At 37.5% G+C, this 24,811-nt stretch overlaps 1 protein-coding gene across 4 annotated transcripts in view; it reads right to left on the bottom strand.

The window, feature by feature from the left end:
* The window catches only part of pum2 (pumilio RNA-binding family member 2), a 47,542-nt gene that overhangs the window by 1,914 nt on the left and 20,817 nt on the right, over nucleotides 1-24,811 (bottom strand). For 2 of the 4 annotated variants that reach the window (XM_063001966.1, XM_063001967.1), the window contains exons 8-21: nucleotides 23,184-23,277; nucleotides 21,089-21,193; nucleotides 20,885-21,015; nucleotides 19,031-19,133; nucleotides 16,804-16,944; nucleotides 16,379-16,669; nucleotides 16,046-16,276; nucleotides 15,361-15,631; nucleotides 10,344-10,473; nucleotides 7,564-7,698; nucleotides 7,324-7,461; nucleotides 1,496-1,621; nucleotides 437-558; nucleotides 130-322 (exon numbers count right to left, since the gene is read on the bottom strand). In XM_063001966.1, coding sequence (XP_062858036.1) covers nucleotides 130-322; nucleotides 437-558; nucleotides 1,496-1,621; nucleotides 7,324-7,461; nucleotides 7,564-7,698; nucleotides 10,344-10,473; nucleotides 15,361-15,631; nucleotides 16,046-16,276; nucleotides 16,379-16,669; nucleotides 16,804-16,944; nucleotides 19,031-19,133; nucleotides 20,885-21,015; nucleotides 21,089-21,193; nucleotides 23,184-23,277 — 2,211 coding nt within the window. The remainder of the gene's footprint in view (nucleotides 1-129; nucleotides 323-436; nucleotides 559-1,495; nucleotides 1,622-7,323; nucleotides 7,462-7,563; nucleotides 7,699-10,343; nucleotides 10,474-15,360; nucleotides 15,632-16,045; nucleotides 16,277-16,378; nucleotides 16,670-16,803; nucleotides 16,945-19,030; nucleotides 19,134-20,884; nucleotides 21,016-21,088; nucleotides 21,194-23,183; nucleotides 23,278-24,811) is intronic. The other 2 variants (XM_063001969.1, XM_063001968.1) reach the window with 2 other exon arrangements.

The following is a 24,811-nucleotide window of genomic DNA, read 5'->3' as shown; positions in this document are numbered from 1 at the left end:
TTTGTATTATTTATTTGTTTTGAATAGAAACCAACCATGTTCCTCTATTTAAATTAGAATAGACATGTTGCCACTTCCTAAAAGCACACCAAAAATTATAACTGAATAACTGTTTGTCTTTTCTTTTACCTTGTGCATTATGATTTTGCGTTGAGAAGGCTCAGCCATGTCAATCATCCTTTGTACCACATAATTAGCATACTGGTCCTTCATCATAGTGTAAAGGGCACCATGAGGGCCATCCTTTTGACAGCAGACCTCATCAATCAAAAGAGCTCTCTCCGCACGGGATGAGTGGATCACACATTTCTCTACAACATTACTAAAGGAGAGGAAGTGAATTAGAAATAATTCAATGTTGCAATACCATAAAATACTAATGAAGACCCAAATAATTGTGTCGTTAACTTAATTAAATAAAACAGTATGAACCAACCTTGCAAATTTATGCTGACTTAAAGCCAGAACCTTTCCCCTGACCTCTCCCACAATTTTGCTTTTGTCTTCAGGCCGCCCATGTTCCAGAACATGCTGGATGACATAATTACCATACTGATCCTGTAAATAGTAATAACAGGAACCAAGTATTAATAGCTATTAAGTGTCCACAAACCAACAAATGTTATTAAATTGCAAAATTATAGCAAACTAGTTTTACTTTTTGTTTTTAAATAAAGGAGACCAAAGTGAGTGTTCGGGCAACCAAGGTAACTGCCTAATAAAATGTTGCACATTGTCAAAGTGACTAATTACTACATAATATAAAAATGAATCAGGAGCAGGGGGTGGAGGAGCTTATGATAATAAACTATGCACAAAAGTATTTAATGTTTATACAGAATGGTGTAAAATTCAGCTAGCTGCAATCTGTAGGCAAAAATACCTTGTTGGTGAGGCAGAATGGCAAACAATGCAGTTTTGAGCTGACAGAAAGGTTATGCTCATTAAATGCTTACAAAAAATATCTGATCTGGGCCACCCTCTGTTTTGAATTTGCACCCTTTTACCTCACTATGCATCAATATATGAATTCACGTTTAGTAAGACAATAAAACATGTGAAAGGTTACATTACTCCAGAGATATTCAGATTGCTTTATCATGGTCCTGTGTAGTATACACTTCTAGTAAAGAGAATTCCCCTGCCCCCTCCGACCGCTCCCCTATTTCAGGGTTGCCACAGCCAATCTTGTCTGTATAATTTGTTTTATAGTTTTTACGCCAGATGCCCTTCTTGACGCAACCTTCAAGTGACATTTCTAGACAAAATAAACTTGGTTTAATGGTGTTGAGGTGATAGTTTGGCATCCATAATCCATTAGTTTGACTAATTAGAAGGCCTAGTTTTTAAACTATGTATTTAATAAAAAATAAAACATGCAGATGACATCATACGGTGATGTGTTCGTTTTCAAACAGAATCTAGAATCTAGTTCAAAAACACTAGCAACTAGCAAGATTATCAAGTGTAAATAGTGCATTTGAGTATATTTTACCTGGCCTAACTGCTCCGAATGCTGATGAAGCTCATCCAGGATTGGTAGTGTCTGTTCCTGAGTGCAGTGTTCTAGAATACGCTGTATAACTCGGCAGCCATATGGGTGAGTGGATAGAACAAACACCTACAGATAAAGGTAAAGGATAGAACAAACACCTTAGGCTTAAGTCTTTTAGAGCAAGTTAGAAGTACAACCCCAAGTAAGTAAAAGCTGGGGCAGTATGAAAAATTTAAACACAACAAAACCCACAATGTTTCTTACACTGACTTATTTCATTGCAGACAGTATGAATCCAAGATATTTCATGTTTTGTCTGGTAAACTTTATAATTTACATCCATTCCTGCATTTCAGGTCTACAACAAATTCCAAAAAAGTTGGGACGGTAAAGCATTTACCACTTGCCATTTCTTTTAACACATTCCTTTCACACATTCTCTATTGGGGACAGGTCAGGACTGCAGACAGGCCAGTCCTGTACCTGTACCCTCTTCTTCCACAACCATGCCTTTGTAATATGTGCAGCAAGTGGTTTGCATTGTCTTGTTGAACAATACATAGACATCCCTGGAAAAGATGACATCTTAAAGGCAGCATATGTTGTTCTAAAATCTCAATGTACATTTCAGCATTGATGATGCCATCACAGAAGTGTAAATTACCTTTGCCAAGGGCACTGGCACAGCCCCATACCATGACAGACCCTGGCTTTTAAACTTGTTGCTGTTAACAGTTTGGATGATCTTTTTGTCTTTGGTCCAAAGCAAACCGCATCTATTTATTAAAAAAAATAGCTTGAATATTGATTTAACTGACCACAATACATGTTTTCACTGTGGGATGGTCCAAGATGCCTCACAGCACAGAGAACTTCACACCACTTTTGGACATGGTTAACACAAGGCTTTATTTTTGCACAGTAAAGTTTTAGGTGGAATTTTTGAATGTAACTCTGTTGTAGTGCTTGACAAGAGTTTGCCAAAGTAATCCATGTGCCAATGTGGTTATATCAAGCTATTGATGAATTACAGTTCTTGCTGCAGTGGCGTCTGAGAGATCAGAGATTACAGGTGTTCAGCTTAGGATTGTACCATTGTTCTTTTCACGCCATGAAACGTCCCCAGATTTTTTAAATTGTTAAATGATATGCCTTTCAGAAGAAGAAATATGCAAATCATTTCCAACATTTCCCTAAAGAACATTATTTTTAAACATTTAAAAAATTTCCCCATGCATTTGTTGACAAACTCGAGATCCTCTGCTCATCTTTGCTCCTCAAAGATGACGTTCATGGATACTGATTTTGTTCCTAATGATTACAATCACCTGTTTGAAATCACATTTACCTCATTACTAGCCCTAAATTAAATACTAAATACTAGCCCCTATTCCAACTATTTTTAGAATGTGTTGCAGGTCTGAAATGCAAGAATGGACATATATAAACAAATAACAAAGTGGGCCAGACAAAACATGAAATGTTTTGGGTTCATACTGTCTGCAATAAAATAAAAGTTAAAGTTAATATAAAAACACTTTTTTATTTCTTTTTTTATTTGCACTCTTCATACTATAAAATAAAAGCCAAATCCTTCATGTTATGAAGGTTATATATTTTGGTATGCCAGCCACTTCTGAGAAGATGATTGCTGTTCTTTTTTATTTTAAGATAATACTCATGTTGGTTTGCTGAAGTCCCCAGGCCTAAGACATGAGTTTGTATTAGTTTATCAAGACTGATCTGTTTCATTTTCTTTTGATCGCGGCACAATAAGACACTAGTATAGACCTTAAAGTCACTTCACATACCTAGAAAGGTTTTGAGTGTCGTTCAATAAAGCATACAGTGGTGTTCAAAAAAATAGCAGTCCAACACCATTAACTTGATAAATCAAAGTTTTTAGTAGAAATGCTATTTCTACATAGCAAAAAAATTTCTTTGAAAGTGTAGTAGAGTATTGAAAACAAAACAAACCCAACAATTAGGACATGCATGCCGTTCATTCTGAGTAATCGAAGCATTGATTGAAAGGGGGTTGTTCAAAATAATAGCAGTGAGGAGTTCAATTGGTGAAGTCATTCATTCTGCAGAAGAACGGGTGTCAATTTTGGCCCTTATTTAAGGTAGGAGGGGGGCAAATGTTGCACAGGTTGGTCATAGCGCATTTCCTTCTGAAATACTGGGTAAAATGGGTTGTTCCAGACATTGTTCTGATGAACAGCGTACTTTGATTAAAAAGTTGATTTTAGAGGGAAAAAACATACAGAGAAGTGCAGCAAATGATAGGCTGCTCAGCTAAAATGATCTCAAATGCCTTAAAGTGACAACCAAAACCTGAAAGATGCAGAAGGAAGCGTGGAACTACTGTTTGAATGGATCAAAGAATAGCCAGAATAGCAAAGGTTCAGCCAGTGATCACCTCCAGAAAGATCAAGGAACATCTGAAGTTACCAGTGAGTACAGAAGATGATTAAGTGAAGCCAATTTACCAGCAAGAACTCCTTGCAAAGTCCCGTTGTTAAGAAAAAGACATGTCCTGAATGGGTTCCAATTTCCCAAAGAACACATTGACTGGTCCAAAGAGAAATGGCTCAACATTTTGTGGACTGGTGAAAGCAAAATTGTTCTTTTTGGGTCAAGTGGCCATAGACAGTATGTCAGAGGACCCTCAAGCACTGAATTCGAGCCACAGTACACTGTGAAGACAGTAAAGCATGGTGGTACAAAACTATGATATGATGATGTTTTTCATACCATGGTGTTATGTCTATTTATCACATACGAGGGATCATGGATCAGTTTAAATATATCAGAATACTTGAGGAGATCATGTTGCCCTATGTCGAAGAAGAAATGCCCTTAAAATGGGTGTTTTAACATGACAATGACCCAAAACATCTTGGTTACAGACAAACAAGATTGAGGTAATAGAGTGACCAGCCCAATCCCCTGACTTCAATCCCATAGAGAACTTGTGGGCTGATATCTGAAACGTGTTTTTTTTTAGGCAAAACCCAAAATTGCAGAAGAACTGTGGAATGTAGTCTAATCATCCTGGACTGGAATACCTGTTCAGAGGTGCCAGAAGTTGGTCGACTGCATGCAACACAGATCTCGGAAACAATTGTTATGCCACTAAATATTAGTTCAGTAATTTTTTATTTTTTTAAATTTTTACCCCTTTTTCTCCCCTTTTAGCGCATCCAATTGTTCAATTAGCATCGTGCTTCCTCTCTGTCTATGCCGAACCCTGCCCTGACGGAGGTGATTGAAGCTAACCCGTATCCCCTCCGAAACACGAGCAGCAGCCAGATGCATCTTTGCCACCCACACATTGACGAGTTTGGCGCCACCTAGCGTTGCATGCGGAGAGACACACCCTAAGGGCACCCTCTCCCATCTCTGTGTAAGCGCCTCCAATCAGCCGGCAGAGAACGCAATCGCATTCTGACAGAGAGAGACACACATCCGGTTCTTTGTCCCACCCCCCACATGAGCAAACGGCCAATCGTTGCTCATATAGCCACTCAGCTTCGAACCGGTAAAGCAAGGCTGGATTCGATACCACGCTCTCAGAATCCAGCCCTGGTTGCAGCGCGTTTCTGTTTACCGCTGCGCCACCTGAGCGGCCATTTAGTTCAGTAATTTAAAGTAAAGTAAAACCTCAAACATTTTCAGTTTATAGATACATTTTTTGAGTTTTTAAAGAAAAATGCTGGCACTGCTATTTTTTTGAACAGCCTAATATTCATTTTTCTTAACTTTCTGTAAAGGATTAACACAAACTGGCTAAATGTTGTTAATGTTTTGATTTAGAATTAAAAGTGTAGTATTTTCAGTGCATTTGCATTTATGGAAATAAAAGTTATTATAATGATTTTGTGCTTTATTAACTTTTTTAAAATCACTGCTATTTTTTTGAACACTACTGTACATGTGTCTAGTCTAAATAAAAAAGTATACATTTTGTTAATGGCCACTGGAAAAAATTTAATGTGTTTGCTCACATTATTAGACTTACAAAACAATTTAGCATGACAAATATGCAAAAATAGAAATCATGTAAGGGGAAAATACTTTATACAATGCTGTACAAAATTAAAACTAGAATTGTTAACTGTAATTGAATTGTTAATTGTATATATTAGTGTTTACATTAGATATGTTTGTGTTGTGTTTCCACTTTTAGTGGTTTTTTACGTGTTAATTGTGGTTATAAATGTCCGTTTGTCCATATCAAAATGACCAATGAAAAGATGAAAAATCACAATCTTTTTAACAAGTATCTCCATTGGCTGCTAAACCTGTCCATCAAAACCACGTATCTTCTCCTCCTTTCCCTCCGGTACTGTTTGAGAAAGAGGCAAAACTTGTTTGCTGCGTAATGTTTGATCTATACAGTTTATTCAGGTTATTCAATTGCGTGGCTGTAATTAATATTTGTGATGTTTGTATTTGGATTTACAAAGTAAATATAGTGTCTGCTAACTTGATTGTTTCAGGTATTTATAGGTTTTTAAATGGTAATTTAAAACAGTATTTCCCAGCCTTGTTTCTGCACAACAGTATTAAAAGATTTTCTTAATAGATCTATAAAAAAAATCATATCTATGTTTTAATGCTTTATTGATGCATAATATTAGATCAAAATATTTTGGAAAGTTAGCCAGATAACTTAAACAAAATGTTAAGGATTGTTCAATATGAATGTCTTTTTTTCTCTTTTGTCTTATGGTTATGTAGCCAAATTGAGAGATCCTGCCAGGAAATACTCCAAAGGTAGCCATGCATGTTTTACACTTTGGTTACATTCATGACAGGAACGGTAGTTACTCATTACACAAGGTTCATCACTTCTCAAAGTTATATATCGAACACAGTCGTATACAATTTTGTATCTTCAATTCACCTCACTTGCATGTCTTTGGACTGTGGGTGGAAACCGGAGCACCCGGAGTAAACCTACGCAGACATGGGGAGAACATGCAAAATCCACTCAGAAAGGACCCGGACCACCCCACCTGGGGATCGAACCGATTTTACATATGAAACCGACGAACTGACAACCTGATAAAGATAGATTTTTATTTCTGTGCTGAATTGTATCTAAATTCTGTGGTTTGTTTGCACCGTTACTGTCAGGGGAAAAGTTTTTTCCTTTTCCTGAAAAGTTGGGTTTTTGGAGATACGTGTTTTTCATTGGACAGCGACAATATAAAAAATAATGAGCACTGTGTTTTGCACAATGGGTAGCAAGAAGGTTCTGGATTTGATTCCCAGGTGGAGCGGCCCAGGTCCTTTCTGTGTGGAGTTTGCATGTTCTCATGTCTGTGTGGGTTTCTTCCAGGAGCTCCGTTTTTTCCCCCACAGTCCAAAGACATGCAGTCAGGTTAATTGGAGATACTAAATTCACCCTAGGTATGAGTGTGTGTGAATATGTGTATTTATGTTTGCCCACTGTGACTCTTAATAGGATGAAGCAGTGGTAAAACAGACAATGAATGAATGAATGTTGCACCCAACACCCAGTTCATTCAAACGTTACTAATTCTTTTGCATTAAGTTGTTGTCTATTTTATGTTTTATAATAAGAAATGATATTTATTTATAGGAGACGGCTATGAATAAAGTATGTGAGCAACCTTGTGTTTTAGGTCACATTTTAGCACACTAATCCATGTTACAGCATTGCCTTATTACAGGTAAAAGAAAATGCCTAAGGACAGAACCATAGCGATGTTAATCAAATCTTGGCCTATTAAATGAGTAAAATATACTTTGAAAACAACAGAAGTTTTATGTTAAGGAAAGTACTATGCAATTACCTGGCCTTGAAAAGCATCAATGATGAATTGCAGGCCCTGGGGCTGGACACATTCAATGCACTTCTGTACCACATGGTTCCCATTTTGATCCTTCACACACTTCAGAACATGGCCATCCAGCTCCCGCACAATATCACTCTGTAAAAAGCAGGAAACAGACAGTAAATCATTTAATTAGTCTCTGACAGTAATATATTTCCAAAATAAACTGGAAGCAGGCAGTGAAAAAAGGTGACTTACAATTACCTGGTGGTCAGAAGAGATGGATTCCAGTGCTTTCTGAATGACTCTGCAACCATACATCTGCAACGCTAGGGGCAGCACATGGCCACGGACACGAGATGCCAGGGCTAGCTTCTGATCAGCACTACCAAACTACAGAAAACAACACACCAAACCCAAAAAGTGATTGCCAAATTCATCACAAAATAAGGGCAATTTTTAGCAGGTCCAGACTGCATGTTTTTGGACTGTGGGAGGAAACCCACAGACACGGGGGTCCACACAGAAAGAAACCCAGACCACTACACCTGGGAATCAAACCAGGATCTTCTTGCAGGGAGGCAACAGCTCTACCCACCTGGCTGCCAATGCTGTAAACACTGACCTGCAAATATCTCAGACGAATATTTAATAAGTGTGCCTAATGCTTCCTCAAAACTAGTTCACTGGCAGGTTTGGAACTAATTTAAAGTTTTAAGGTATACTGCTTGCATATAAAAGATAATAATTATAATAAACAACAATTGATTAACAGGGTAAAAATTGTCATATATAAATTCATTAGTTGTTTTGGCTTAAATTTAATGAGTAGGAGGTGTTCCATCTCAGCTATGACTGTAAAATCGTAGCTCCCTCACTTCTCTCCCTCATCTCTATGTGATCTTTTATAGTCAAAAGAGCATTGGTATGGACGGACACATTTGTATGTGGTCAAGAAAGCCTCAATTGATGTTGCAGTTCATTCCAAACCTGTTAATTGGGGTATAATATATATTAATACTTTTAATTAATATATATACTGTACAGTACATAACTGATACTAATTGTGTACTAACTAATAATTGTGGCTGAAACACATGCTTTCAATAATTACAAGGAGTGTTCATACAGCACCTATGCTAACAGTCTGTGTTTTATTACTTTCTTCTTCAGCTCATTTTACTCTGTGGGAGAAACTGATAATTTACACTCGAATTATTAATACATAATCAAATACTACTTAGAACGTGTAGATATGCTTAGGGCATGATTACCAGTAATCATATTCCAAGAATACTGTTACAATAAAATGTTACTGGAAAGTGGTGTACGTGACAAGAAGTGCGTTATATTGTATGACCTCCACAAGCCAGTTCTAGCTGGTTTACACCAGTTCCTATGTTCTGGCCAAGAAATCTCTGTTAACAATGGAATCTTCCACTGTCCTACAAGATCACTGATTGGGTATAAAGGGTGATTATTTTTTCCCCCTTCTTATCGCACTCTCCGAGTTTCTATGTAATTCTTCTCTTCAGACAAGAATAAAACTCTTTTCTACTCATAATCCAATCCAAATATTTCATTAAGTGTTTCCATCACAAACATCACTTACCAACCAATACTAGGTAGGACTAGGTTTATGTAACATTAATTCAGATTTCATAAAATTATGTGGCAGTGAATTGCACAGTATCATAAAGTTACAAATCAAGACCCATCTCAAAACAGACTAACAACAAATGATCACATTAGGTTTACTCCTGTCAGCTAAAAGCAGTAAGGAAAGGCTAGTGTGTACAGGCTTACAGAAAATGTACTGTTTAAATAAGCTTTTTATTAGTTTTATATTATATTCATATTTTGAGTGTTAAGATCTGAAGAGTCAAAGGATTTGCATAACCTTTGTAATTGCCATCTGCTGACAATTCTTGACCTCCCAAACAAGTCCATTAAACCTGCTCTTAAGAAGTAGGTGTCCAAACTTTTGAATAAACTATTTTTATGATTTCTTTAAGCAAATAGAAGTTCTATCCTATATCTGCAGAGGAAAAATAAAGTTGCAGTTTGAGGTTTTATTCTTTTCACTAAAAATGACCAAAATAATTTTTTTGTCCTCCAGGGTGTAATCCTTATATAAAAAATGGAGATATTACATTTGAACTAAAGTCATGCAAGTACGGTGATCCTCTTCTAATATCCAAAAAAGTTGTCTTACACCACTTTTCCTAAGCTTTGTGAAAGAACTGTCAATTATTTTTTAAAAAGAACATTTCTCAACGCAAGATAATTTAGGTGTTTTACCATATACTATACAGAAATTTTTGAAAAGACTCAGGTAATCCTGAGAAGTCTGTGTAGGGCCAGGCTGAAAACCACTGTTCAGTATGCATGACGTTTAATGGCATCACATGAGAAACCATCATGCTACTGTGATAAATGCAGCCACACTCACTCAGGGGTACTGTGGAAGACTGCAGTCAAAAATGATAATGTGAATACAATGATCATAACAGCCCTGCCAATGCATCAACTTTTATCACCATGAAAAGAGTTACTGTATAAAATGCATTTGCAAAAATTCCATTAAACTATCAAAATTATATCATAGGCTATTTAGGCTAGTTAGGCACATGTATGCAAAACAAAAACACATTTATTAGGCTATATGTTTAGGTGCAAAATGGTAGCACTGTAAGTTATTGTTTATATTACAAAATTGTTCATTAGCAAAAACATTTAACATCTTTACTTTGTACTTTTGTCAATTCAATTAAGGTTCAGAACAATTAACAAATTACAAATTCTTGCTTTTATTGAATATTACAAAATGTCCCAACCTCTCCAAAAATAGGGTCTGTATATTCAAATCAAAACCCCATCAACAGCAAAATCCTTTACCCACTGTCACCCAAAAGAGGATAGGTACACATTTTCAGATTAGTTCCTGTTTGAAAAGCTTGATTGAAAATTGTCATTTTACAAGAAATGCAATAGCAGAAACAGTTACAAAACATGTGAACACTGTGTTTGCATCTCACCTCGAAGAACTTCTGTATGACATAGTTGCCGAAAACATCAGTCATGAGTTGGTAAGCAGCCTGCAGGATCTCTCCAAACACCATTTGTCTTTCTGCTGGTGTGGCTCTTTCCAACTTTTGCTGAATAAACCTATGCATTTTATAAACCAAAACTTTTATCAGTTACAAAAAAAAATTAAGAAACTCCTGACTTGTACTGACAAACAAAAAAATGGGCAGTTTAATGTATCAACTAAAAGATAGAAAGAAAAAAGAGCTGTACAGGGCCTTGACAGTTAACCCTAAAATACTAAAAAAAGAGCCAGAGACCAATGTTTACATCAGAAACACACAAAATAGAAATGTGATAAGAATACAATTATTTATGACATTTTGACTAGAAACGTAACCATTAGAATCAATAAAATTAAAGCATGTAAGTAATTTTACAGTCCTATTCCACTTACCTACCAATACTTTAAATATAACTAAGAACAAGCTGATATAATACATACTGAATTCTGTAAAATTATAAAATTATAAATACACAAAAAGGACAGTTTCAGTTTCAGGCTGACCTGGCTCTGCTTATAATGTTCATCTAACTGTTCTTAATTAAAGACTTGGTCATATTGAATTTAATGATGTGTTTTATATTTTAATCAAACAGTGAAAGCGTATTGCTAATCAGTTAATCCTCAGCTAATAAGGGTCAGTTATCGGTTCAAAGAAATTGGTAAAATTAGCTAATAAAGACTTGATGTGTTTAATATTTTGATGGAACACCCTTATGCTTGTTGGTTTGTTAACCGTTGACAAATGATTACCGGTAGTGTACATGCCCTTAAATAACTAAACAAGCATACTCCAACATACTAGCACCTTTTTTTTTTATCTCTGGAACAGTAGCACATATTTTTTAAAATACATAGGCCTTTCAAAATTCCTTCAAGAACACATCAACCCACCTAAAATTCACAAACAAACTTAAACAAATACCTTTTTCAGGACTGTACCATCAATAATTGATTTGGTTAATTGAGACATAATAAATAATTAAGGTTTGTTGTGTTCTAGTCGAAGCAGAATGTACACTATATGAACAAAAATACCCCTTGTGAATTTTGAATTAATTAAGCCACAACAATTGCTAACAGGTGTAATAAATGAAGTACATAAAAAAATTATACGCTTCAAACTTTGCATCAACAGTTTATGACTATAGACATTGCTTTGTGCACTGGAAAACAAAGACATGAAGAAAAGTTTCAGAGAAACTCCAATGCCGGCACAGAGCCCTGTTCCAAGCCCTATTGAACAGCTGCAGAATTAACTGGAATCAATTGGAATGAACTGGTTGAGGCTTTTCTGACCAATTTCAGCACACAGTTATACAAAGGCTCTTTTGACTGAATAGGCACAATATCCCACAAACATATTCCAAAGCCTTGTAAGAAGCATTCTCAAAAAAGTGGCTGTTAGAGCTAAAAAGATCACATAGAGGTCACTTTATTTTAATACCATTTTAAATAGGATATACAACAAGTTTATGGTCAGGTGTCCAAATACTTTCGGGTAGGCAAGTGCCAGTTTTATACTGTGGAATACAGAAAGTTCATTTTGTTGGTCACAGCAATCCCTTTGTTATGTTCAGTCACCATTAAGTGTTGTCCTATTTTAATTTACAGAACTTAAGTCCAAAAGAAAATGTTCACAATTATGCATAACAAACAACGTCAACTACAGAAATCCAATTTATAATATTTAAATAGATCAGCCTATTTGACTATGTAAATTCATTTCATTTAAATAAGTCAGAAGTTTCTCATCTACAGAACTTTGCTAATACTGTTAGCAGCATCACTAATTGCCATTCAGAGAGAGCCTCTGTAAACTGATACTGACATTTATCTGAATAAACATGGTGCTTCAGAATTGCAGGCCACTCCATAATCTGGTAATCAGCAAACCCTTTTTTTTTTTTTTTTTTTTTTTTTTTTTAAATTCACAAGCAATATCGGAAGCATGAGACAGGTCATCGTCTTGCATGAGGAGGAGACATCACACGAAAAGGGCCAATTAATTCATTACCACTTATACCAGCCCAGAACGAAACCACCACCGCCTTGTTGATGTTGGAATTGCACTGGAGTGATCCCACCATCCATGTGCAGCCATTTACAACCCAGCCACTACCCCCTTCAACTGGTCGATTTAATACTGCATGACACAAAAATATTACCTTTGAGAGGTTAGTCTTCATGTATTTTAAGCCCTTTCTTTGCTAATTTTTTTGTTAAATCAGGGATCATGTGTATATCTTAGACATTTTTGCTAAATTCAATTTCAATAATAATTCTGAACACACTATATACAGTGTATATTTATATTATAAAATATTTCACTCAGGATTTAGATCAACAATTAATGTCCTCTGATATGTCTTGCTGAAATGGATATGTCTCTTTTCATGTTCTATTAGATCTTACACAGCATATGATATTATAGATTTTTTCTGGGCAAGCTAGAAAATACAGTATGTGTATCAGATGTGAAAAGATTGGGCATTACAACTGATTCAGACCTGTCCTTTGAGGCACACAGTGATATCCCGTTCACTTATTATCGTCTCTGAACTGGCTGCCAATTAAATTCCACAAAATTACAAAATACTCAAGTTATTTAATAGTCTTTGTAAAACAAGGGTGTGTGGCTCCAGTCCTGGGCTCTGTCCTGTCTGATGGTGCTCTCATGATCTGTCCCACCTGCTGATCCAATTTTATCTGTTATGTTGGGTCATCTGGCTGTGCTTGGGTTTAGAACCAGGACTTTTCACCCCTGCCTTAGACAATAAAGTTTGAGCGTTCATAGTCATAAAGTTTTGCAGTGATCAGGAAGTTTCGGTTGCTGTATCTGCCTCTCACATAAAATTCTTGACAGTGGGAAGGTGAGCACATGTTCCAAAACAGCTCTCATGGTAACCTCTGGTTCTCCCTTTTTGTTATGCTGTAATAATTAGGGGTGCATAAGTCCCAAAATATACTGCACAATTTATTATTACATTTTTAACTGAGGCTAAAGCCTGTAGGTGTTAAGGACTGCTGGACTACTGTATGTGAAAAGAATCTGCAGTAAAATTACTTTCATTATGCTTTTTGTTATACAATCCTAAATCAGAAAAAGGTTGGGACATAATGGAGTGTTTATTACATTTACTTTGGCAAAGGTAGAGAGTGCAAGCCTAAGCAGAACACCCATGATCTCCACCCATGATCAGTCGGCAGTGCATCCAAGAAATGTCCTTCATTAATAGCTGATATAACTGTGGGCAAGGGATTACTTTAGCAAACCTTTGTCAAGTATTAAAATATGGAGCTACAATTACAAATGCCAATAAAACGTTTCTGTGCAAGAAAGAAACCTTATGTTAACTATGTCCAAAAGTGGCATAAATATATCTGGGCTCAGCGGCATCTGGGATGGACTAAAGTGGCCTGCCTGCAGGTGCGGGTACTAAAGTGGCCTGCCTGCAGTCCTGAATGTGTGGAGACTAGGGATGCATCAATACCATTTTTTCCCAACCGAGTACGAGTACAAGTACATGTATTTTTGTACTTGCAGATACCGATACCTATTTAGAATAGGTAAAAACACAAAATCACAAAAACACACGTGAGAAGTGACGAGAAGTTTAATGATACCACGTCCAAAAACGCACGTCAACAAGTAGCGAGTGATCAAAGTGTTTGTGCGCTGATGTGATGAAATCAAGGAGGAAAAATAAATGAATCTGAGTGGATTTGGCAACATGAATAGCATGGATTGTTCTGTAGTGAGTTGGAGGTTAATAAATATTTTTGCAATGTTTGTGTTTTGTTGTTATGTTTTGTAGAGAACGATCAGGTCAGAAATACTGTAAAACGTGTGTGTGCCGGTGTATTCTGATATAAACTATATTATCCCCCTGTCCCACCTGTTTACACTCCTCTCCTGTGTTTCCCCTCACACCGTATCCTGCGTTCTCATTGGCTGTTCGACATGTCACTCATTCCCAGTCGCACATCTCAGATCAGATATCTGACGTGCTAGAAAACTCGAACCGGTCGCCGAGCGGTCGGATCGAGTTGTTGGATAGTTCACACTTAGCGATCGAGAGCCAAGTTTTGATCGCCGAGTGAACGCCGAGTTGCTCACGAGCCGGCAAATCTAGCGCCGACCAGTCACCGAGCGCAAATTAGGGCAAAAGTCATGTAGTGTGAACTAGGCATAACGCAGCAACATGCACTAGGCACACGGTATCGGATGTTTAGTATCGGAGCCTTGTTTGCGAGTACGAGTACAAGTTAATGAGCGCGGTATCGGCAAATACCCGATACCAGTATTGGTACTCACACATCTCTAGTGGAGACTATTAAAATAGAAATCCAACAATGACAACCCTGTACTGTTGCACACCTTAAGACATGCTTGCAAAATGAATGCAAAACAAAATAACAAACATCTACTGTATATCCTCATTGCCAAAACAACTTTCAAGTGTTGTAAGAATAAATGGCGGCATTACGAAGAGCTAACCGTTACCGTTTTACCGTCCCAACTTTTTTTTGGAATTTGTTATTATTAAATATTATTGAGGCCATAATGAAATGAAATAAAAGGCATAGCACATGTAAGAAACACTGTTTTCCATTCGCATTTTTCATGCTGTCCCAACATCTTTATAATTTGGTGTTGTAATCTCTTAAATTATCCAAAAATCCTCCAGGACATGCATAAGAAATAGGTCTCTCTTGAGTCTGGTTCCTCTCAAGGTCTCTTTCTTATATAAGTAACTGTTGCAGGAATCCAAGTAACTTCAAAAAGTGTACTTGTTTTTTGCAACTGTATTATTAAGACAACAAACAGCCTGCATAGTTTTCATAAAAACAAAGCACCAAGCACACAGAGATGTAAAGAGGAAATTTCAAGTGTAAAACCAGAGTTTGTTAACAAGCCAATAACTAAAACACAAGTCTAGTGTATGTGTTCTGTTATATACCTAGAGCCATGCTGGTCCTGAGAGAACTCCACCATGTGTCCAGGCAGGTCACGAAGCTGTAGGTTTGGGAAACGATTGTTGCGGAAGTCCTCCAGTAGGCGGCTGCGACCTGAAGGCATGACATCCGAGCGGCTATAGCGTGTACGTGGTGGTGGAGGGAAAAGCTGACTTGTGGAGCTGAACAGGCTTGATGTTCCACCTGTGCTTCTGTACTTTGCCTCAGCACCTGGGGCAGCTGAAATATAACGGCCACCACCATTTGGTAGACCCCCTGTGGAGAGTGACAATAATAATTTCCAATGCCAGTATTACCTAACTTCACACAAACGGCCAAAACAATAGCGACTGCTTTTGGATAGTTCAGACATAACTTGCAGGTAATTTAAATATAAAGAAAAGAGTTAAATAAATTGAATATTAAAAAAACAAATGATAAAGCTTTCTATTCCTTACACATGTGTAAATATATATGTATTCAATGGCTGTATTTGTGTATTTTTAAAGGAATGTGGAATATATTCCATAACGGCTACATTTCAGGATGCTGCCTATAATTTCATATCACTACATTTATTTGTAAATGAATGTAATGAAAGATATTGTAATGCATTCAAAAAAACTTTAATTTGTTTGTTATTGTAATTTTCAATTTTTAAACTCGGAAACTGCACGGAAAAAATCTTACCCAGATGGAGACTGGATGAGGAACCATGAGAGGACGTCAGTGATGGTGGGGGAGTAAGAGGTGAGTGCCCAGGTGTTAGGCCAATTGGGCTGGGGGAAGAGGCATAGCCTATGCTGTTGAAAAAAGGCTGACCAATTGGGGTCAAATTGCCGCTACCACCACGCTTATATAGGTCCGAGCTGGCCAACAGCGAGTCCCGACGAGAAGCACTGTTATTGCTGTTGCTGGGAACTACAGTAAAGATCCAGGGTGAAAAAACACCAAAAACTTCTACCACCTTCTTTACTCTTTTTATTTACCTTAGCTTAATTATTTCCTAATATAAATACTCACCTGAAGAGCCAAAACCTCCAAGAGCTGATCCAATCCCTATACCAAGAGAGGCCCCCGTGCTGCTAAAGCCCAGTGAGGAGTTAGGTGGTTGCACAGCACTTGATTGAGAGAACAAAGAGGAGCTCTGGGAGCTGGAAGCCATCGAGCCTGAACCGTAAAAGGAACTGGAGAGCAAGCCACTGGAGGGTGGTTGTTGCTGCTGGGCCTGGGGTTGCTGGCAGCCTATAGTTCTGTACAGACCATTGGCAGGACCAGATATATTGCTACCAGAGCCCGTACCTGATGCGGCTGCTGGTAGATAAAAAAAAAAAAACAATGTCACTCACGTTTAAAGCAATACATTAATTTGTAATTACAATAGTTAGATGAATTACACAAGTAAATGATTAGCCAACTGTGTAACTATCAAATTCAACTCTGTTTACCAGTCTGTGCTGCAGCAGGGTTGATTAGAAGTGATGTCTGGACAAGACGAACTGGCCCGCTCAGTCCTGTACGAGTTCCAGGGCCCATCACCAATGCTCCAGTCTGGTCATAATAAGCAGCTGGTGTAAGGACTTGATACCCTGAAAAGAAAAATAAGGATTGTGGATTTTTAAAATAAATTTGTGTAATCAAGTCTGATTAAGTTATCTACGATGCACCTTTTTTGGAAGGCGCTTTGGGTCTCTCTGAGGCTTTTATTTACCAGACAAGGTGATTGTTCATTTTCTCTTGCGTTTTGCAGGTTTGGGGAAAGGTATTATTATGGCGTCTTTCCATGCCGTTAGGATGTGTCCTGTTTTCCATATGTGATTGTATATCCTTAAAAGCAGAGTTAGTGCTGTTGGGGGTAGTAGCTCTTTATTGTCCAACCTGAAGTCTCTTATATTTCTTTCCCTTAGTACTCGGACGCTTTGGAATAGTTCTTTTTTAGGTGATATTTAAAAAAAAAGCTTTAGCCAGTTTATTTTTATTTCTATTGTGAATGGAAATTTTATATTTTGTTAGTTATTTGCATTAAACTCATAAGTTTCTGCTTTCTTAGTTCAATTAGCAGAGGTAGAAGAGACTTTTGGAAGGTTTCTTAGGTCTAGAGATATGTTGACCTTGGCATGGGCATCTTGCTTCCGTGGGAATGCATGGGTGTCAGGATTGTGTGTGCGGGGGTGCATGCGGGGTTTTGATAGAGGTGCATTCTTGTGGAAGTACGCCATGTTTCTAACAAACTGACTATTCTTGTAGGATGATAAACAAGTTTAGTGTGGAAGGTTGACCTTGAGCTGGGTTGCTGAGAAGAGTTAGCCTGAAGGGGCAGTAAAGGGGGGTATAAATACTGTGATAGGGCAGACGGAGTCGCCCTTTCTCTCCTGTAAAGGCATGTGTGCGTTTGCATTGAGATTGGCCCTCAGCTGAGTAATAAATTGATTATTTGCTTTTATCATTAGCCCGGTTGTCTGTGTCAAACTTTAAGGGTTATTTTGAATTCCCACAACACTCTTTGATTCTGATATTTATTGTTCAGTACTGGTTACTCATTGAAGGATCTGTGGTTGTGTTTTTCATTTTCCCAGTGAGGTTCCATACTTTGTCCGTTGGTGTGTCTGAGCTTATGTTTTTGTTTTAAGGTGTTGGGGTAAAATTTCTTACTGCCCTTTTTCACATCTTTATTGCCTATCTGCATTCATCATTTAACCATTTTTTCCAAGTTCCTGGAATGTCTTTGAAATGGTATCTTCAGCTATTTGTAGAAAACTGGCTTTTTCTACAAAACTGTGCAAAACTACTTCTCTTGGAAAACTGGCTTAAAGTTCCCAAGTTCCCCCCAATTTTCCTCCTAATCTAGTCATGGACAATTACCCAGTCATAATTTGCGTCTACTGCTGCGGACCTCCACTTCTGACCAACCATTGCACAACCTCTCCAACACGTATGCAGTACCAACTGCTTCATTTATACCAGCACAAGACCCAGTTTATATAAAGATCTGTATTGCATACGAAGAGTCACGCACAGATCTTCATTATCCCCCTCTCATTGTGCAGGTAGCATTGATCAGCCGGCAGAAGAAGTAATTGCAGAAGTTATGAGGAAACCCTGTTCAGTTATTGTCCCACCCCTTACAGCTCAAGATCTCAGCACTAGCGCGGGATATTGCGCTACCACACCAGTGCTGAGATTCTGAACTCCTCGGTTTGAAACTCGATGCTGCCGCCGGTCGGCTGGACACCATCTAGCGGGCATAATTGGCAGTGCCTGCAGGGAGGGATGACCCTGATTGGCAGATAGAGGCAGCTGTGCAGAATGCATGGGTGTAAAACGGCTCTGTTAAGGGCTGCGTGCAGGTCGGAGGAGGCGTGAGCAGCAATGTACCCTCCTCAACTGCAAAAAATTGGAAATCCCCAGCAGCGGAAGACAAATTGACTATGCTAAATTGGAAGAAAATGGAAAAAAAATGCATTAAAAACTATAGGGAAAAAAAAAAAGATCTCAGCACTGGTGGGTTAGCATGTTGTACTGCTGAACCACCCAAGCATCTCTTTTTTTAATACTCTTATCATCATCCTAAGCTGTTAAACATTTGTTTCCCTCCGCTGTAAGAGAAGCGTGGCATATAATCAGCAAAATTGCAAATCAGACTATATGACAGAGTGAAAAAAATATTTGGCATACCTGTAAAAGCCAGTCCGGAATTTGCTGCAGCAAGAGATTCCTGCTGTGACTGCTGACTCTGCCCTGGAGTTAATGGTCGCTGGCTAGTCCCTGAACGCATCACCTGTAAAGAGAAACAGCATAGTGACATAAATGTTAACATTAAATCTTTGAGATCTAAAAGATTCTTAGACACTTTTAGAATCAATGTATTTAATGTCATTTTATGTCATTAATGTAAATGTAATGTAATTAGGGTTAAGGGAGTCATAACAATAGCCATACAGTGAATTCTACTACTGTCTAGCCTTGATTAATCTGAAAAATGTGGTAGATCAGAAAAAGAAAACAATTTCTATGATAAGAGCTAACTATACTGGCTTCTGGTTAATACGAGGGTTTAAAACATTTCCACACTTTTAAACTCTATTTATTAAGAATTTTAAAAACAAATGACATCACTTTTCTACATAGTCACTAGCAAATTGCCACTGATGCACCGCTGCTTTCACATCATCATCACATGAAAATCTTCTTCCCCTTAAAGCTTCTCTGAGTGGTTCAAAAAGGTGTAAATCAGATGGCGCTAAATCCGGACTATAAGCTCTCTCAGTCTCAGATACAACCACTTACTCGTCCTCCTGCCCTCACGGTTTTTAACCAAAATATAAAAGTACAGAAACTTTTTGAAGACAAGTACTATTTCCAAAATGATCATTAAAAAATGCAATATTAACAGTGCTATTCAAAACTTATTTAGGTCTTTAACCCATTTTTCAAAAAGTTTTGTAGGGAAAAATTTGTAAAATGCAATGTGATTGTTATTCTCTTGATTGTTTATTTAACTTATAAATTAACAAACAAAAGATTTTTTATGTTTTCACTAGATAACAGTAGATCTTCTAATAGGAGTTGAATATGAACTGTGAAGCAACTGACTTTTTTACACATACATAGAGTGGTGTAAAAATTTTAACTTTACTTCACACAATTCACAATTGTGTCACGACTGTTACAATGAATTTCTAATACCAAAAAAATGATTCATTTAAGAAATGTTTTTCCTATTGGTTAAATTAAGCATCTTACCAGATTTACTGGTTTAGCCAATTTAGATAACTGAAAACAGCCAGATTTGATTTCAGCCAGCCCTGTATAATAAAAATAAATACTATAATATCTTAAACCTTAATACCAAATTTAAGGAGTTTTTGAAGGTTTGTACAGCAAGACCACTGTTGAGCTTAAAGTTCACTAAACTGCATGTAAACACTGGCAACATAGAGAAAAATAATATGGTCTGACAATAATGTGACTCTTTGAACAGAACAGCAGGCACCATGTCTTGTGAAAAACAAACACTGCGAATCATGAACAAGCAAAATAAGAGATTAGAACTGTTAGGATTTATTTTTCTTTTTTAATTAATGTTTGAAAGACTTCACTTTGTCGTTATAGATGTTGCTTGATGAGTAAAATGTCAATAATATCAATTCAAAATCAATTCCACAAAAGAATAACATACACAAAAGGTTTTAGGGGTCTACATAATTTCTGAATCCACTGTAAGTTAGTTCTAAGGTCATCAATATTTCCAAAAAACAGATTAAATAATATGATTTTTAAAGTCATTCAATGTTGTTTTTACACTGGCCTTATTTTCTTTTACTGTTTTTTCTTTTGTAAGACCAGTGCATCTTTGCCTGGGTAATATCAAGTTTTTTTTGTTATGAACTGGGCAACCATAGGTGAAGTAACTTAAATATTGCTGACAACCCATAAAATATCGAAATGGTCACAAGTCTCTCGAGCAGCTAGCCTAGCAGCGGGAGGTGTAATCATAAATATTCACATAGAACACTTCAGACTGCCTACCTGTGGCTGTCCAGGACCTGGGCCCTGATTTGAAGCCTGCTGGTTTGCAACAGTTGCAGTCTGCTGCTGAAAAAAGTTAGCAGGGTATACACCCCATGGAACTCCATAGTACTGAGGGGGCACCACCGGGCCTGAAAGTAAATTACTGTTTAAGACTTGATATTCTTTAAGCATTTTAAAAGGTTTCAAAATGTGAACATGTACCTGCAAGTGTTGCTGCTGCTGCTAGGCCTGCAGCAGTATAGGGGTCTGTTCCAGGAGGGGCAGCGTTGATTATGTAAGGGTTTGGAACAAACGCAGGGGCAAGACCTAATAAAGCCAAAGCAAACATTAAGTTCAAAGACAAGCTTAAACACAAATACATACATACACTTACCAAGCACTTGATTTGGAATGTACTTTCACTGGCCACTGTGAGAGTTACACCTACCATACAGATGTACTGTTTGGGTATACAATTGTTGACTTAATCTGTTGCTCCTTACACCTTGCCACCCCATTCTACTTTATGCACTAATTGAAAGGGACACCAAAGGACTACCACTGACCAGATTTTGTTTGGGTGGCTAATGATTCTCAACAATACAATTACATTAGCTGGATTATAAAATGGTAATGTGCTGATAAGTGTATTAGGCACAGCAATATTGATGGGATTTTAAAAAAAATACCAAATTAGTAGTTAAGATACAGAAAGCATTGCTGCACCTGATACACAAACACACATTATTGCCAAACCCAACCCTTAACCCCAATGCAGAATACTTGCACACAAAAAAACACAAAGAAGGAACATGGTTGGAAAAGCATCTACATTTAAATGCCACCTGTATTTCAATATCAACTATTTGGAAAGAGTTTTATTAGAAAGCATCTTCTTCTAACCATCGGGTACAATAAATCAAACAAAATTAATAAAACAAAAAAAGTTAGGAAAAAAGGGAAGTGTATTTGAAAAAAATATTCCTATATCAACACTGATAAAACATTTTTAATGATCTGATGAGATCATACAGTTACAAGTGGAATCATATACTACAAGAAGCACCAAAAAATGGAAAATAAAAAATTGGCTGCCTCCTTAGGACAAATTTTCAGACATTTATCCAAACCCACACAAACTGTTCGATGGCCATGTACATTTTATTCCACTACTGTAAACCAAACTTCTCACACATGACATGCTCACACATAGTTGTGTTATAGTGCTAATGTGAAAAAAATAAAAACATGATTGCAATGACAGAAAATTCTGTCTTGTCTAAAATACACTAATAAGAGGATGTCAGAGGATGCAAAACTCCTAAAACTAGCTTTAATCACACTAACTTTATAAAACCATAGAAGGTGTGGCAAACAGATCAGCTCGCCACATTGCAAACATCCTTAATAGTTATTTCTCAAACAATGACCATGACCTGGTCATGCCTAAAAAAGGAATGAGCATCTAATTCCTCAAAAAGCTACGGTTCCCTCAGGAAATAAAAATTAGCCCCCAACTAATGAAATAACCCCTGTGGCCCAAAAGCATTTTCTTCCAATCTGGTTTTTCTCCAAGTAACTTGCAGATCATTACATAAAAATGTGCTTTTTGTGGATGTGCTCTTCAAATCCCACCAAAAACTTGTTTGTGTGCTAACGTGCAGCGTAAAAGCAATAGGAAAAACAAATGAATCTGAGTGGATTGGGCTACGCGACCAGCAGGGATTGTCTGTTCTGTAGTGAGTTGGAGGTAAATAATTTTTTTTTTGCAATGTAGCGTTGGTATTATGGTTTGGTGTGAACGATAAGATTACAAATACTGTAAAGCTTGTGCGTGTATTGATGTATTCTGATAGAAACTATATTATGCCCCAGTCCCACATTTTTAAAACTCCTCCCCCGGGTTTCCCCTCACACCATATCTTGCGTTCTCATTGGCTGTAGTTCAACATAGCACTCGTTGCCACTCGCAACTTGCTCGCAACGTCTTTCACACCACTACTTTCACAGGATTTTGACTTGCCGACTTATCTAGATATTTAACATGTTAGATATTTTTCTTAAGTCTGCTCGAATAGAGTCATTGAACAGTTCACACACAGCGATCGAGAGCCAAGTTTCGATACTGGACCGAACACCGAGTTGCCTCCGAGCCGGCACATCTAGCTGCGACCAGTCGGCGAGCGAAAATCAGAGCAAAAATCGTGTAGTGTGAACTAGGCATAAGCTTCAGCTTCCCTATGTTCTGATTCATATTAAAGGTGTTTGTTAAGATTAATTAAATATTTTTAAGTAAGAAAGTAAAAACTGATCTTACCAAGATGCTGTTGTTGGGCAGCAGCAAGAGCATATTGTTGTTGCTGTGCAGCTGTCAGTTGCTGAACAGTCAGATGGCTTGTCCTCTGGAACAACTAAACAAGCACAAGACAAGCACAACTTTAGAAAACATACTGTACTAAAAGAAACACTGTATTGTCCATAGTACAAAATTATAATCAAAATACACTCGCAGATTGTACGTATTTTCTTTATTTTATTTATGCATTTTTCCACTTTTCCTCCCGATCTAGTCATATCCCATTCCCCATTTCTCTGCTGCAGACTTCCACCCAGAACAAGGAGAGCCACAGACTATCATATGTTCCCTTCCGAAATATGCATAATCACCAAATGCTCCTTTTCACCTGTTTCAATTTGTACAATTAAACTGAAAAACAAAAGAAACTCATTTAGGGGGAAAAGAAAAATTAAACACTGAAATAATGTGGTTGCATAACTGTGCACACCCCCTTACAATTGGAGATGCAGCTGTGTTTGAAATTAACTAGTCACATTCAAACTCAAGTTAAAAAGCAATTAAAGTGACTGATTAACCTCAATATACAGCTTTGCTAGTAGGATTTTCTTCATCTACTTTGTTGAGTTTTACAAAAGCCAGGATCTACAAGGAGCTTACAAAGCTTATTTTTGAAAGGTTTCAGACAGGAAAGAAAGAACAAAAAATACCAAGGCATCACATATATCACGAAACACGATGAAGATGTCATAAAAGAAGTCAATAAAATATGGCACAACAAAGACAACACCAAGAGCTGGATGGCCCTCCAAAACTGATGAAAAGGCAAGAAGAAAACTGATCCATGAGGTACTGCTTGTGTACAACATGTGACATCCATCTACCATATTCTTCATATACCTGGGCTGTGGGGTATGGTAGCAAGACAGAATCCCTTTCTTTTAAAGAGAAACATCCAAGACTGGCTATATTTTGCAAAAACCTACATTAAGCCTGACAAACCAAGTCTGCCATAATTCCGGAAAACACTATACCCACACTGAAACATGGCGGTGACAGCATTATGCATTGAGACTGTTTTGCTTTAGTTAGAACTGGGACATTAGGCAAGATAGAGGCAATAATGAACAGTTCCAAATATTACTCATTTTTGGCACAAAACCTTCAAACTTCAGGCAAAAAGCTGAAAATGAAGAAAAATTTCTCCTTTCAGCATGACAAAAACCTAAAACACCTCCACATAACAAAAGAATGGGTTTATTTAAAGACCAAAGTTTCTGAATGGCCAAGCAAGAGCCCAGATCTATATCCAATTAAAAATCTATGGGGTGACCTGAATAGGGCTGTGCACAGGCAATGTCCTCAATTTAAAAGATCTGGAGCGCTTTTGGAGCTGCAATTAGTTTGTTCAGTGAGAAGCACCTGGTCTCTCTCTCCCGATGCCGAATTCCACAACTCTGCGCTGATTTTATGGTGCTTTTCTCAACTTTCCTGGACTTAAACTTTTAAAACCTCCGCATGGGCTTTGAGTTGGATCGTTTCAGCGGTGCGGTGGACCTGGACCTGAAGTGCAACCTGTGCCAGAAAGTGCTGGAAGAGCCGCTCACTACGCCGTGCGGGCATGTCTTTTGTGCCGCTTGCGTGTACCG

The sequence above is a fragment of the Trichomycterus rosablanca genome, chromosome 9 (assembly GCF_030014385.1).
Source record: "Trichomycterus rosablanca isolate fTriRos1 chromosome 9, fTriRos1.hap1, whole genome shotgun sequence".
Taxonomy (NCBI): domain Eukaryota; kingdom Metazoa; phylum Chordata; class Actinopteri; order Siluriformes; family Trichomycteridae; genus Trichomycterus; species Trichomycterus rosablanca.
Note: the sequence above shows the minus strand (reverse complement) of the source record. Positions and strands in the feature narration are given on the sequence as shown.